The sequence below is a fragment of the Carassius auratus genome, linkage group LG48F (assembly GCF_003368295.1).
Source record: "Carassius auratus strain Wakin linkage group LG48F, ASM336829v1, whole genome shotgun sequence".
Lineage (NCBI taxonomy): Eukaryota > Metazoa > Chordata > Actinopteri > Cypriniformes > Cyprinidae > Carassius > Carassius auratus.
In genome coordinates, this window is record NC_039300.1 from 970,853 (window position 1) to 983,697 (window position 12,845).

Consider the following 12,845-nt stretch of genomic DNA (forward strand, 5'->3'; position numbering starts at 1 on the left):
CATCTGTCCGTCCATCCATGCATCTGTCTACTGAGGGAATAGTGTGTTTCTCTGGGTTAATAAACATCATTGTGTATGCCGTTGCATTCACATGTAGGACAGACGGAAATCTTCCTGCAGTAGTTCATTTACAAGTGCAGTCTATAAACACTGGAAGAACACAACTGTAGGGCTAGAACTTATGAATACAGCCGAGTGTCGATCCTCAAATGTGCACCTCTATTACAAAGATAGAGAACTGAGTGTATTGTGCACAAAACGAGTGGAAGAGAACTTTATTCAGTACCTAAGAGTGATGCATGAAATGAAAAAGCAATATCTGTTTAAGAATCAGTTACTGTATTACAGATGTATTTGTTTTGCCCGATATTAGTAGCATATTGTCTTGAGCATGTAAAGGTTCAAATTAAAGGTTTCTTTTTTGGACCCTCTTGTACATTATTATTGTTTTTGTATTCATTATTGTAATTTTTTTGGCACTCAATATCTGGAAAGTTGTGTGTGTTTTTTTTTTTCATTTGTGCATAGTTTTTTAGTTATTCTTGAGTGAATAATAAGGACTGTCCAAAATGGTATACTATTGTTGCATTATACTATAAGTACATGTTGTATACTGCTTATCTGTTTTTTTATGTGAAAGTTTAAGCAATATTTATGTCTTAAACAGTATTCTGCATGCTTGCCACATGACCTCATCACATGGTATCATCTCATCATATATTGTTTTTGCTTTTATTTATTTTTATTTTTTCAAATGTTGAGTCCAGAACATGGCTGATTTAACTTCCTGTTCATTTGTCGCACACTGTAAATGAAAGGTAAAGCTGAGCGCATGGCTGGCTAATGTTATACTGTAAGTCAAGTTTATGTATATAGAGTTTTTCACAATACAGATTATTTCAAATTATTTGATGTTAATGTTTAATTTCGTATTCTTACTATCTTTATAGTCGCATTTAGCAGATCAGAACTGGGCAATAATTAAGTTTACATTTGAGACGTTTTGCTACAATATATAGTAAATATCACACTACATGAGTACACTAGCAGAAAGCTAGACAAACTTACATAGCCAACTTTATATAAGGAGCTGGCTGATAAATATAGTTACATTGTGTGATGAAAAAAAAATGGATGGGTTTAGGGTCACTGTTATTTTGCCAAGTAAGACATCTTCCTGGATCAACATGTTCTGATGATCCTGGATCAACATTACTGTCCAAAAATATAGACTAAACCCAATCCCTACCTCTAAACCTAACCTTACCCATAACTTATTACTAAAATCAGTGTAAAATGATAGCTGATAAACAAGGGTGTAGAAGCACCTAACCCTGATTGTTTAGCCTAAAACAGATATTTCCTGAAAAGTTATCCTTCAATTCTATTTGGTTAATTGGCATGTTGTTCCAGGATTAACAAGAATGTTGATCGAGTAACATGATGTACTTGGTGAAATCACACTCACTTGGGTTTAGAATGACCCATGGTTTACTGTTTCATGTGTGAAAAGCTCTTACCCTGCCTCTAGTGGACAACACAGATCATTACATCAAGATGATGGCTCAATCCCAGTTCACAAACTTCTAAGTACAGTATAACAAATCTGTTATGTGCTGATTTTTATTTGAAAATCAGCCTCTGACGTCACTACCGCGCAACTGTAAACAGGCACTGGGAGAACACGTCTTTCTCTGTATATCATGGTGACTACTAGGGCTGTCAAAATTGCTCAAAAATGACGTTCGAATAGTCCCTCTAAAAAATACACGAATATTCGAACTATTCGAACATCTGGTTGCGTATGTTGTCAATGACGCGCATTACGTCAATAACAGGCCAAAATAATACAAAGAGAGATAACTACTTGTATAGATAGTCTATTTAAGTTTAAACATATGACAACGTATTACCTACTCAAAAACAAGGAAATCAACTAATGGCCAAGACTGCAGACCTCATGCTCTCTCACCCTCACGTTCTCTACGCATAATGGTTTAAATGAACAAACAAATTTTTGTGCAAACAATTTAAGGTCGTGACTGTTGTCCCAAATATATTTCATTCAGTGATTTTAACAAATATTATTAATATTAATTGAAGTTTTACAGCATATAGAACTGACATTGAATGCTCCGAGCGAGCTGTGCTGTGGTAAACATGGAACTTTTCCTTAACATGAAACGATAAATAATCAAACCTCGGATCCATTGCTTGACAGAACTCCCCGAAGCCTGCCCCATCCGCGATACTGATCGGTCTCATCATGTCCTTACAAATGAACGAAACTATTTTATCCATTATGGCCTCTTGTTGTGTTGCAGACAAAGAGCTTGTGGCGGGCGATGCAAAGTAACATTAAGTGTCAAGACGTGACTGTTTAGCTGGAGTTCCACACATTATGCCATGCTCATTTGGGTGCACATTTTTGAGATGTGACCTCATGTTGCTCGTGGTCGAATGGTATGCTAACTGTATCTTATATAGCTTGCATACAACTTTATCTCGCGGGTCAACAATTTTACCTAATTTTCTCTGCTGCGGTCGAGTTGGGCTCTGCACTTGCTGGCATCTTCCATGAAGACGCGTCAACTTTCAGCAGTGATGCTGTGCCAGACAGTGCGACTCCTGTGACCTGTCCCTGAACCCTCAGACGCACTAGCGCGCCCACTCGCAAAGCAGACAACCACGCCTCTACTACCGCGGGCCTTTTTTTCCACATTTTCTTTTTATTTGAATATTAATTTTCACCTTCGAAATTCGTTTTTTTTTAACTATTTGAATATATATTCGAATTTAGAATATTCGTTGACAGCCCTAGTGACTACTAGCAAGTATTTCGACAATGTGTGCATCTGTGTCTGCGCTATTTGATAACAGCACACACGTGATGTTTGAGGAGGAAATCTGCGTTCATTGTGAGCATTTTTTTCAACGAAAAAGCTCCGCTCTCGTTCATTGAAAAAAAGGAAAAAAGGCAGCCATCTGCTTCCCGCAGTTCAGGACCCACCGCTGTGAATAAGCTGAGGCTGAGCTTTCTCAATTCTCCTGCCCTGCGTATGTTTAGCAGTTGGAGGTTATGGATTACGCCTCGGCAAAGTTGGACTTGTCATGAGAGTGCGCTAACAAGGTGATGCTGTGAGGCCACAAAAAAAAAAAAAAAAACCTTGATGATCGTTTCTTACTATAGCCCTCCAGCTCAGGTGAGCCTTCTATTTCTACAAGATTTCCATATAGAGATTGGAAAGAAATGAAAGAGGCCGTTTTCTTCTTGCATCCATCGGTTTCGGCATAAAAGTTGTGCCGACATTGAGGCGATGTGCGAAAATGGCAATGAGAGGATGCCCCCTGTAGAAAGTGCTAAAAAGAAAATTCTTTCTGCAGGGGAGACATCCTCTCTTAATCTCCCTCCTTGCCATCTAAGCCCCTTCAAGAAATTCATATCTCTTAAATGGCAAGGCATACGCAGCAGCAGATCAGGCTGTGGCTTTATTACACACGATGGTGGTGCTTCAAGCATATCAGATTGATCTGCTAAGAAACCTGGATAGAGGCGAGGGCCTTTCTCCTGATTAGGTAGCCAAGCTGCTCCACACTAAAGATCTCTCTCCGTGCTACCAAGCAGGCCGCCTCCACCATGGGCAGGACTATTGATCTGGAGGTTCAGAGAGACGAAGGCACACTCTGTTGCTTTCAGATCCTTCAATCCACGAAGGTCCGGGTCTGAGCCTGAACAACATAGGGGTCCTGGCCTGTCTCGATCTGAGGATCAAAGACTGGCACAGAAGGCTAGTGTCGTGACTCGCACTCCTCCCCCACCTGCGGGCAGGGGTAAGAGGAACCGTGGGTCACGAGGAGGTAAGCAGAACCTAAGGGATGTGATCCAGATGAGGCAGCGTTCTCATCCGAAACAGAGTGATACTGAGGTATCTACTCGTTCCTTTTAGGGATTTTTTACTTCTGCTTTTATCTTCCCCGTCCTAATTCCACTGTAACCACCAGCTCTCCACCTGATCGAGGTTAGGTGGAAACCTCTCACATAACAGTCTCCTATGCTGGACCTATAATGTTTTTGGCTGGTTCTATGTTCATAGCAACCACCCTACTTATGGTCCGGACTAAAAGGAGGTGCCCCTTGAGCGGGGCTCCAGTGCAGGAGGGTGGGTGAGTATGTAACCCTTTCTGTATAAACGTATGTGTATTACATTTCTGGTGGTTATGTGTCTACTAATAAACTCTGTGAGTTTCCTTTGCAGTGCTCAGTTACAGTAATTACTAAACACTCGTCAGTACCAGCCATCCAGCTTCATGTTCCGGTATTAAGTGACTGAGATCACAAGTTTCTGCGGGAGCCTCCTTGATCATCAGGCCTGGCACAGCACTGCAGGGAATTTCATGGATGTCTGGCCAGATCACCCTAAGGGGACTCCTGGCTTGTTAGTTGTGCTGTAGCATCCAGCGGGAAGTGGAGGTGGCAGTTACAGAAGTTTTCTTGTATATGCTGCCTCAGGTGATGCTCCCCTTGCCCAAGGTTTGGAAAATTTGAGCTTGCCTCTCCCGTGCGATTCAACGCATCTGCGATGCTTAGGAACCTTTAGGTACACACGCTAAGCTTTGTACTTAGCCACATGAAAACCACACTAAAACCACATGGTGGTCAGTGTGCACGTGAACACTTCGCGCACTTTCTAAAATCCAAGTAAGTGGTAAGTGTGCACGCAAGACTCTGCGCACTGAAATCCTGTATGGTAAGAGTTACGCGCTCCGCCTTGTTCCCTTTCTTGAGATGAATAAACCTTGGTTCCTTGGGTTCCGTTCAGTCAGTATGTATTTGTTTATACACTTCAAGCATCGCTTCCCTCAACATGAGGAGCTATTTGGGCAATTTTGGTCAAGTTTAGCAGCACTCCCCTTTTCCAAGAAGGGTCGCCTATGAGCGCGCTACTCTGAGCTCTGAGTTGTCTTCTCATATGAGACTGAGTTCTCTGTTTTTTTTCCCCAAAGTGCTCCAGTATTACTTCCACAGATTGAGTTGATGACCCTGTTTTCAGATGCACCAATCCATCTATGAGCTGCTCTGTCAGAATGGTATTTGAAAATCCATGCTATGGTAAGTGTGCTCGTGAAGTCTTTGCACACTTTCTGAAATCCACACTGTGGTAAGTTTGCACGCTAGTATTCTGAGTTCTTGCTAAAATCCTATATGGTGAGGGCTTCACGTGGTTGCTTCGTGCCCTTTCTTGAGTTGGTAAAAGCCCCATTCATCTTGGGCGCCACTCCACCTATGTTTCCTTGGAAACCTATCTAAACAGGGTGTTGCTACTAGAGATCTATTGAGACAGCTCTTTCAGCAAGTTTGTGCGAAAGCTAGCGGTAGCCCCTGTGTAACAGGCAAGACTTAGTATAAAATGCTAGGTTCTTAGCCGTATCCCTTTAAAGGAATCTTTCCTTGCCGAGGCCCTAACAATTAAGTTGGGTATGTAGCTTAGGCCTTTGGCCGTAAGGGGTACTGTCACAGACAGCCGTCTAAACGTCCCAGGGGCAACTCCCGTGGAAATGGTAGTGTTGGTACTTAGTGTTCACCATGATTCTGGCCTGCACTCCCCTGAGCATGGTGGCATGGGTATACTGTTCCCCATAGCGACCCCTAGAGAATGCAGTGTCTCGTTCCCTACTCAGGGAACCATGTTTACATTCGTAACCTGAGACGTTTCCTCACAATCCTAAAGACGTGTAATCGGTGAATTGCCCACAGGTGTGAGTGAGTGTGAGCCCTGTGATGGACTGGCTGTCTGTGCGGGGTGTTTTCTGCCTATGGCCCGAGACGTTGGGACAGACTCAAGCATTCTCACCGATATACAGATGACAAGTGGTTTGGGTGAATGATGCTGCTGATGGTCCAGTTCACACCTTCAGTGAAGCAGTTCATGATATAGACTAGTGTTACTTTCATCATTTTACAACTGATGAGGACACTCGGATAAATGTTGGACTCTATCAGTGCTCTTTTTTCCTTAACATGTCTCTTTTCTTTTTATGCGTACATTTTTTTTTCAATATTTTATATAGTTCATGCTTAAAAAATGAAGAAATCATCTCATCAGTGATGCCGTTTTTTGTGACAAGTAGAATAATTAGCAGCTGTTTTAAAACTACATAAAGAGTGCATGTTCTCTTCTTTGTTAGCCTTTTATGACTCTTTCCATGCTAATGGTTGATGTTCGCAGACTGTCATGAATCCTTCCATGCATCTAGTATATGCTGCAAACTGAGACTGTCTCCTGTGAGCTGCACTAATCAATCCAAACTGAAGCATGTGTTTTCAGCTTGAAAATGCACTGTTCATAGAATGAGGTACTGTGTGGAGGAGGTGAATATGATGGTACCTGGACATGCTATGACACAAAGCACTGATAGTGTCTAATTGGTGTTTCTTTATTAGACAACCCATTCCCACAGTAAAGGGGCATCTTCTTCCATTCAGAATGTGAATGCAGGAGACAGAAAACACAAGCACATTCAAATTTCACAGCATTCCAAAGTTTGTGACCAAAATAAGATTGATCAACTATGGTGTGACCTATTAGTTGAATTAATAGAACACAAACTATAAACCTGCATGTGTTGAAGTAAAGAGGAGTAGCATGTATATTTTTACACTTTGGATGTATTCTGTTGAATTAGACAGAGTGTGACATCATTATTACAGTGTTATATCATTAACACCCATGGACTTTTGGCTAAACATCTGATGTTTATGGGACACAAAAGTGGAAACACTTTAGGAGTGTCGAAGTCATCATCGGATTGGTTGAATTATACAAGATTTCCAGGAGATGTGGAAACAAAAATATTGTGGCGCCAAACCACCTCACGAAAGAAGAAAGCCATTGAGTTTACAACTGTGATGGCAAGCCCTTATCAGGATCAGCTAAACACTGGATATTCAAAAGTATGTCAAATATTTAAAGTTTGTTTCATAGAATCTTTAAAATACATCAGAGTATTTTACTCACTGGCCTGTTAACGTAGCGACATTTCCATAGCACGATACGTGACGCTGAATGAAACAAACTGTGATTATGGACAGGCCTTGTCCAATGAAAGCTGCCATAGATTCCAGACCTTCAGCCATCAGTCTGAAGGTCCGGCTATGTGAGACTACATATATCATCAGGAAACATGGTGTTAGCTTTCACTGTTATGCTGATGATACGCAGCTCTATATTTCCTCGCAGCCCGGTGAAACACACCAATTTGAAAAACTAATGGAATGCATAGTCGATATAAAAAATTGGATGACGAGTAATTTCTTACTGCTAAATTCAGAAAAAACAGAGGTGTTAATCATAGGGCCTAAAAACTCTACTTGTAATAACCTAGAACACTGTCTAAGACTTGATGGTTGCTCTGTCAATTCTTCGTCATCAGTTAGGAACCTAGGTGTGCTACTTGATCGCAATCTTTCCTTAGAAAGCCACGTTTCTAGCATTTGTAAAACTGCATTTTTCCATCTCAAAAATATATCTAAATTACGGCCTATGCTCTCAATGTCAAATGCAGAAATGTTAATCCATGCATTTATGACTTCAAGGTTAGACTACTGTAATGCTTTATTGGGTGGTTGTTCTGCACGCTTGGTAAACAAACTACAGCTAGTCCAAAATGCAGCAGCAAGAGTTCTTACTAGAACCAGGAAGTATGACCATATTAGCCCGGTCCTGTCCACACTGCACTGGCTCCCTATCAAACATCGTATAGATTTTAAAATATTGCTTATTACTTATAAAGCCCTGAATGGTTTAGCACCTCAGTATTTGAATGAGCTCCTTTTACATTATACTCCTCTACGTCCGCTACGTTCTCAAAACTCAGGCAATTTGATAATACCTAGAATATCAAAATCAACTGCGGGCGGCAGATCCTTTTCCTATTTGGCGCCTAAACTCTGGAATAACCTACCTAACATTGTTCGGGAGGCAGACACACTCTTGCAGTTTAAGTCTAGATTAAAGACCCATCTCTTTAACCTGGCATACACATAACATACTAATATGCTTTTAATATCCAAATCCGTTAAAGGATTTTTAGGCTGCATTAATTAGGTAAACTGGAACCGGAACACTTCACATAACACCGTACTTTCTACATCATTAGAAGAATGGCATCTACGCTAATATTTGTCTGTTTCTCTCTTGTTCCGAGGTCACCGTGGCCACCAGATCCAGTCTGTGTCCAGATCAGAGGGTCACTGCAGTCACCCGGATCCAGTACGTATCCAGACCAGATGGTGGATCAGCACCTAGAAAGGACCTCTACTGCCCTGAAAGACAGCGGAGACCAGGACAACTAGAGCCCCAGATACAGATCCCCTGTAAAGACCTTGTCTCAGAGGAGCACCAGGACAAGACCACAGGAAACAGATGATTCTTCTGCACAATCTGACTTTGCTGCAGCCTGGAATTGAACTACTGGTTTCGTCTGGTCAGAGGAGAACTGGCCCCCCAACTGAGCCTGGTTTCTCCCAAGGTTTTTTTCTCCATTCTGTCACCGATGGAGTTTCGGTTCCTTGCCGCTGTCGCCTCTGGCTTGCTTAGTTGGGGTCACTTCATCTACAGCGATATCGTTGACTTGATTGCAAATTAAAACAGACACTATTTCAACTGAACAGAGATGACATCAATGAATTCAATGATGAACTGCCTTTAACTATCATTTTGCATTATTGAGACACTGTTTTCCAAATGAATGTTGTTCAGTGCTTTGGCGCAATGTATTTTGTTTAAAGCACTATATAAATAAAGGTGATTGATTGATTGATTGACTACAACCGATGCACTGTATAAAATTTGTGCGTGCTCAAGTCTAGTGACCGTGGCATTTTATTAAAAACTAGAGTATTTTATTTTAAAAGATACTGAATGTAATGCATAACCAGTGTATTTATGGTAATATTGGACTAATGTGGTCATGTTTTCTGGCCCTTGTTAGAATTCTGACTGCTGTGTTTTTTAACAAACCACAGATTATTATTGGAAGCAGCCAAAAAAGAAAAGCAAAAGTGCTTTAGCCTGGAAGTTATGAATGAACAAACTAACCGTTCTACATCTTGAGAATATGCTCTTTTGATTTGAGTATTACCCACCTGAACAGCTATAGCATATTTTCAAGCCATCAAACACTCAGAAAACCTCATTTAGCAACACCCTAACATAATAGTTTTAGGCAACAATCACTCACATTTTCTGCAAATTTTAAAATCTACTTATTGCACAATAATAATAATAATAATAATAATAATAATAATAATAATAATAATTAGTACGTTTCCAGAGCTTCTGTTGTGAATCATTGTAATAATGGCCCTTTGGAGGAGTACTTGAGCCTTACTGATGGGTCTGGTGAGAAAAGCTGCTTCACATGTCTCTATTTGCTGCAAGAGCACACTATTTTCAATGCAGTAGAATTAATATACACTGTGTTTTGTGTACATGACATCATTGTTTTGAGGATGAGGGAGTCCCTCCCCTCTGACAGCTGAACCAACAGAGTATTGTCAGCAAACCATTTGCAAGTTTAGTAGTGATGTTGTTGCCAGGCAACCGGCATTCAGCATATATAGGTGGAAATCTCTTCATGGATGCAGTGGCTGAAATGCACTCGTAGAGAAGAGTTGAGGAAAATCCTGCAGCAAGGACCATCTGTACTCTGGAAGTTCACTCTTATAGCCAGCAAATGCATGTCAATCTGATATATATGCTGAGATGCATGTCAGAGACTGGATCTATGTGTGTAGAAGCTGAAGCTGATGCAGTGAGGATGGATCTGGAGCTGACCTGGTTTCCTTATCAAAGAGGCTGAATGCTGTATGAATCTCCTCCTGGATACACAGTGTACAGGGTTTGGCTGTCAGCTCTTCAGGATGCTTTGGGTTCTTCACAGATGCAGGAGAAAGCAGAAAGCGGGACTGTTGGACTGTCATGAGTATTTGGCCCATCAGACTCATTGCAGCATTGAAAGACCTGCAGTCATCTTGATAAATGCACATTGATGTTCATCTGCTGCATGAATCTTTGGCTTGTGGTTCTCAGGTGAAAATGGAGGTTGATCATTTTGCCATGTGACTGAGTGTTTAAGCCTGAAAATGTCAAGATTTAAAGCTCTGTGTTTGGATTACTGGCAGTTTTTGTGCCTACAGCCTAATAGCGCATTTTTCAAAAGGTAAGTGTGAGTTGCTTGTCAAATAAAAACATTTTGCATGCTCTCAAAATAATTCTGTATTGACCCAAGCATAATTTAAATTGAACAGACATTGTGAGTTGTTTTGTGTTTTAATTGTTTATCAAAATGACTTTTCAGCTAATGTCACCTTGACCATGTGGGCTACTGGTTAATGTTAACCAATATACCAATAGCTGTATAGGCACTGTTTTCAGCTGGTTATGGTTAGTAAATCAGTCATTCTAAACTTTTGTAAATGGTTTATTATTTATCTATTTATTATAGTATTTTGCAAAAATGAAATTAGATAAAGATAAAGGCTTCGTCGGATTTGCTTCGCCACTAGCAGCCAGTGTTAATTTTGACACGAAATTTTAATTTAGTTTTAGTCTTAGTCTTTTGACTATAATTCTTTTTAGTTTTAGTCAAGTTTTAGTCATCTGATTTGTTTTAATTTTAGTCTTATTTTAGTCGACTAAAATTGCTTGGTATTTTAGTCGACTAAAATTGCTTGGTATTTTAGTCGACTAAAATCAATAACAGATTTACTAGACAATTTTTTACAGCTGGTATAGGAAACAAACTTAACCAAAATATATAAAACACAAATTCAACTTTATTTCAACACAACTGTGTCTTTATTTCGATTCAAAAGCTTTTATGCAGCAACAAACACTGTCATGATAATGTAAACAATAACTAGCTGCCAATTGACCATCAATAAAAGAAAAATAAAGTTAGGTCCAGGACCTTAAAGTTTACAGCTGAGCTGAACAATAAGTGCATACATTTAAAGTAAATATTTAATAAGTTGGCAGCTAGGTGGATAAAAAAAGTAACAAGATTTTATAAGGTATTCATTTGTCTAGCAATATTGTATGTTTTAAATACTACAATATTGCTAGATTTGTATGTATAATGATAGGATGTGAACATTCATGTTTCACATGACTAATATAGAAATATTTGTGATATTGTCAACAAGTAGAACATTATAAAATATACTAAACATTAGTATTAATCAAATGTATTTATCATGGTATTACGTATTAGTATTGTGCTCGCATCTAATTTGAAGAAGGGGCTATTTTACAGTACTTTTCAGTTCGTAATATTTAATGCTACAACATCTACGCACTGCACTATTCCAATTTTGCTTAGCTCAATAAACAAAAGAACATCGTTGTAAAATTACATTTGAGAAAATGTCCGGGTGGCTCGTCTGTAAATGTCTTTTCAAATTGGTTGTGTTCTTGCCACGAATGAGCGCTCTGCATGCTTTACACTTTGTTTTGTTTTGTTCGTCGTCAAACGTGAAGTGAGCTGTGGACATTTTGTCGCTCTTTTAGACAGTAGGGACTTTAAGCAACAGCTGCGAATGGAACGGCTACAGCGACCGGAAGTTTGCCGTCACACCGCTGTAGCCAAGAACGTAAAAGTCACTAAGCAACGGTAAAACAGAACAGCGCAACGCAGCATTAATTCATTTATTGAGATCCAAAAAAATATATAATTTAAAAAAGCAAGAGAAGGATTGCTTTTGGCGTTAAATTACAATCTTTTGTCAGAAGAGGAGTTTTTAATATTGTATGATGTAAATAAGTCTAAAAACATAACATTTATTTACCTAACCTCTCACGTTGTAGCGACTCTGGCAAATCAGCTGTTCTCCCGTAGTAGACCGTTAAATTAGAAAGTCACAAAGTAGCAGTTAAATTCGCGCAGGCGCAATACAACGCCAGAATGGCGTTGCCGTTCCACCAGAGGCTGTTGCTTAAAGTCCCTATCACCTCTTCGAATGCCGACTTCCCGGGAGCTCATAAAAACTGAAAACCTTCGCTTCACGTCTCAATAAGTCAGGCTCTGATTGGTTCTCTTCTCTCATGCAGTCTGTTCTGTTTTGCCGGTTCTTTTGCTCATTCCTCGCATCTCTCCCGTCTGCTGATTTGATTTTCGTCACAGTCTATTTTCGTCTCGTCCTTTATTCGTTGACGATAATGTCAATCAATTTAGTCATAGTTTTAGTCTCCATCAGTGCCTTCTATTTTAGTTTTCGTTTCGTTTTCGTCAGCAAAAATATATTCGTGACGAAAATAATGACGAAAATATTTAGTCAACGAAATTAACACTGCTAGCAGCTGAAATTTAATAAAAGAATAATGCCAACATTATGCATTTATGACTAAATTAATACTTAGTTACAAATGAGAACAATAGGAGCAATCAGACCAACAAGAGAACAACAGTATACAAGTGCCAGTTAGTCTAGTACAGAACACGTAGCCAGGTTGTTGTTGTTTTTTGTTTTGTTTTTTTAGACAAAAAAAAGAAAAAGTAAGTGCTAGTATTAGTTGGTTAAGTGCTGGCGAAAAAGATGAGTCTTTAGATTTTGAAAATGAGTGAAGACTCAGCTGTTCGAATTGAGATCGGGAGGTCATTCCACCAGCTGGGCACAGTCCAGGAAAAGGTCCATGAAAGTGATTTTGAATCTCTTTGGGATGGCACCACAAGGCATCGTTCACTTGGAGAGTGCAAACTTCTGGAGGGCACATAAAATTTAAGTTATCATTTGAAAAAACTTTATTCACCAAAATTAGGCTTGGCCTACGTGTTTTTGTGGAGGA

At 39.8% G+C, this 12,845-nt stretch overlaps 1 protein-coding gene across 4 annotated transcripts in view; it reads left to right on the top strand.

Moving 5' to 3' along the window:
• The window catches only part of LOC113068638 (IQ motif and SEC7 domain-containing protein 1-like), a 109,198-nt gene that overhangs the window by 32,987 nt on the left and 63,366 nt on the right, over positions 1–12,845 (top strand). Inside the window, exon 1 of one of the 4 annotated variants that reach the window (XM_026241420.1) lies at positions 9,630–10,221. The exons of the other annotated variants lie outside the window; for them this stretch is intronic. Within the exon in view, the coding sequence (XP_026097205.1) occupies positions 10,145–10,221 (77 nt within the window). The 5' untranslated portion in view covers positions 9,630–10,144. Of the gene's footprint in view, positions 1–9,629; positions 10,222–12,845 lie in introns of those variants that run through there. 4 annotated transcript variants of the gene reach the window in all.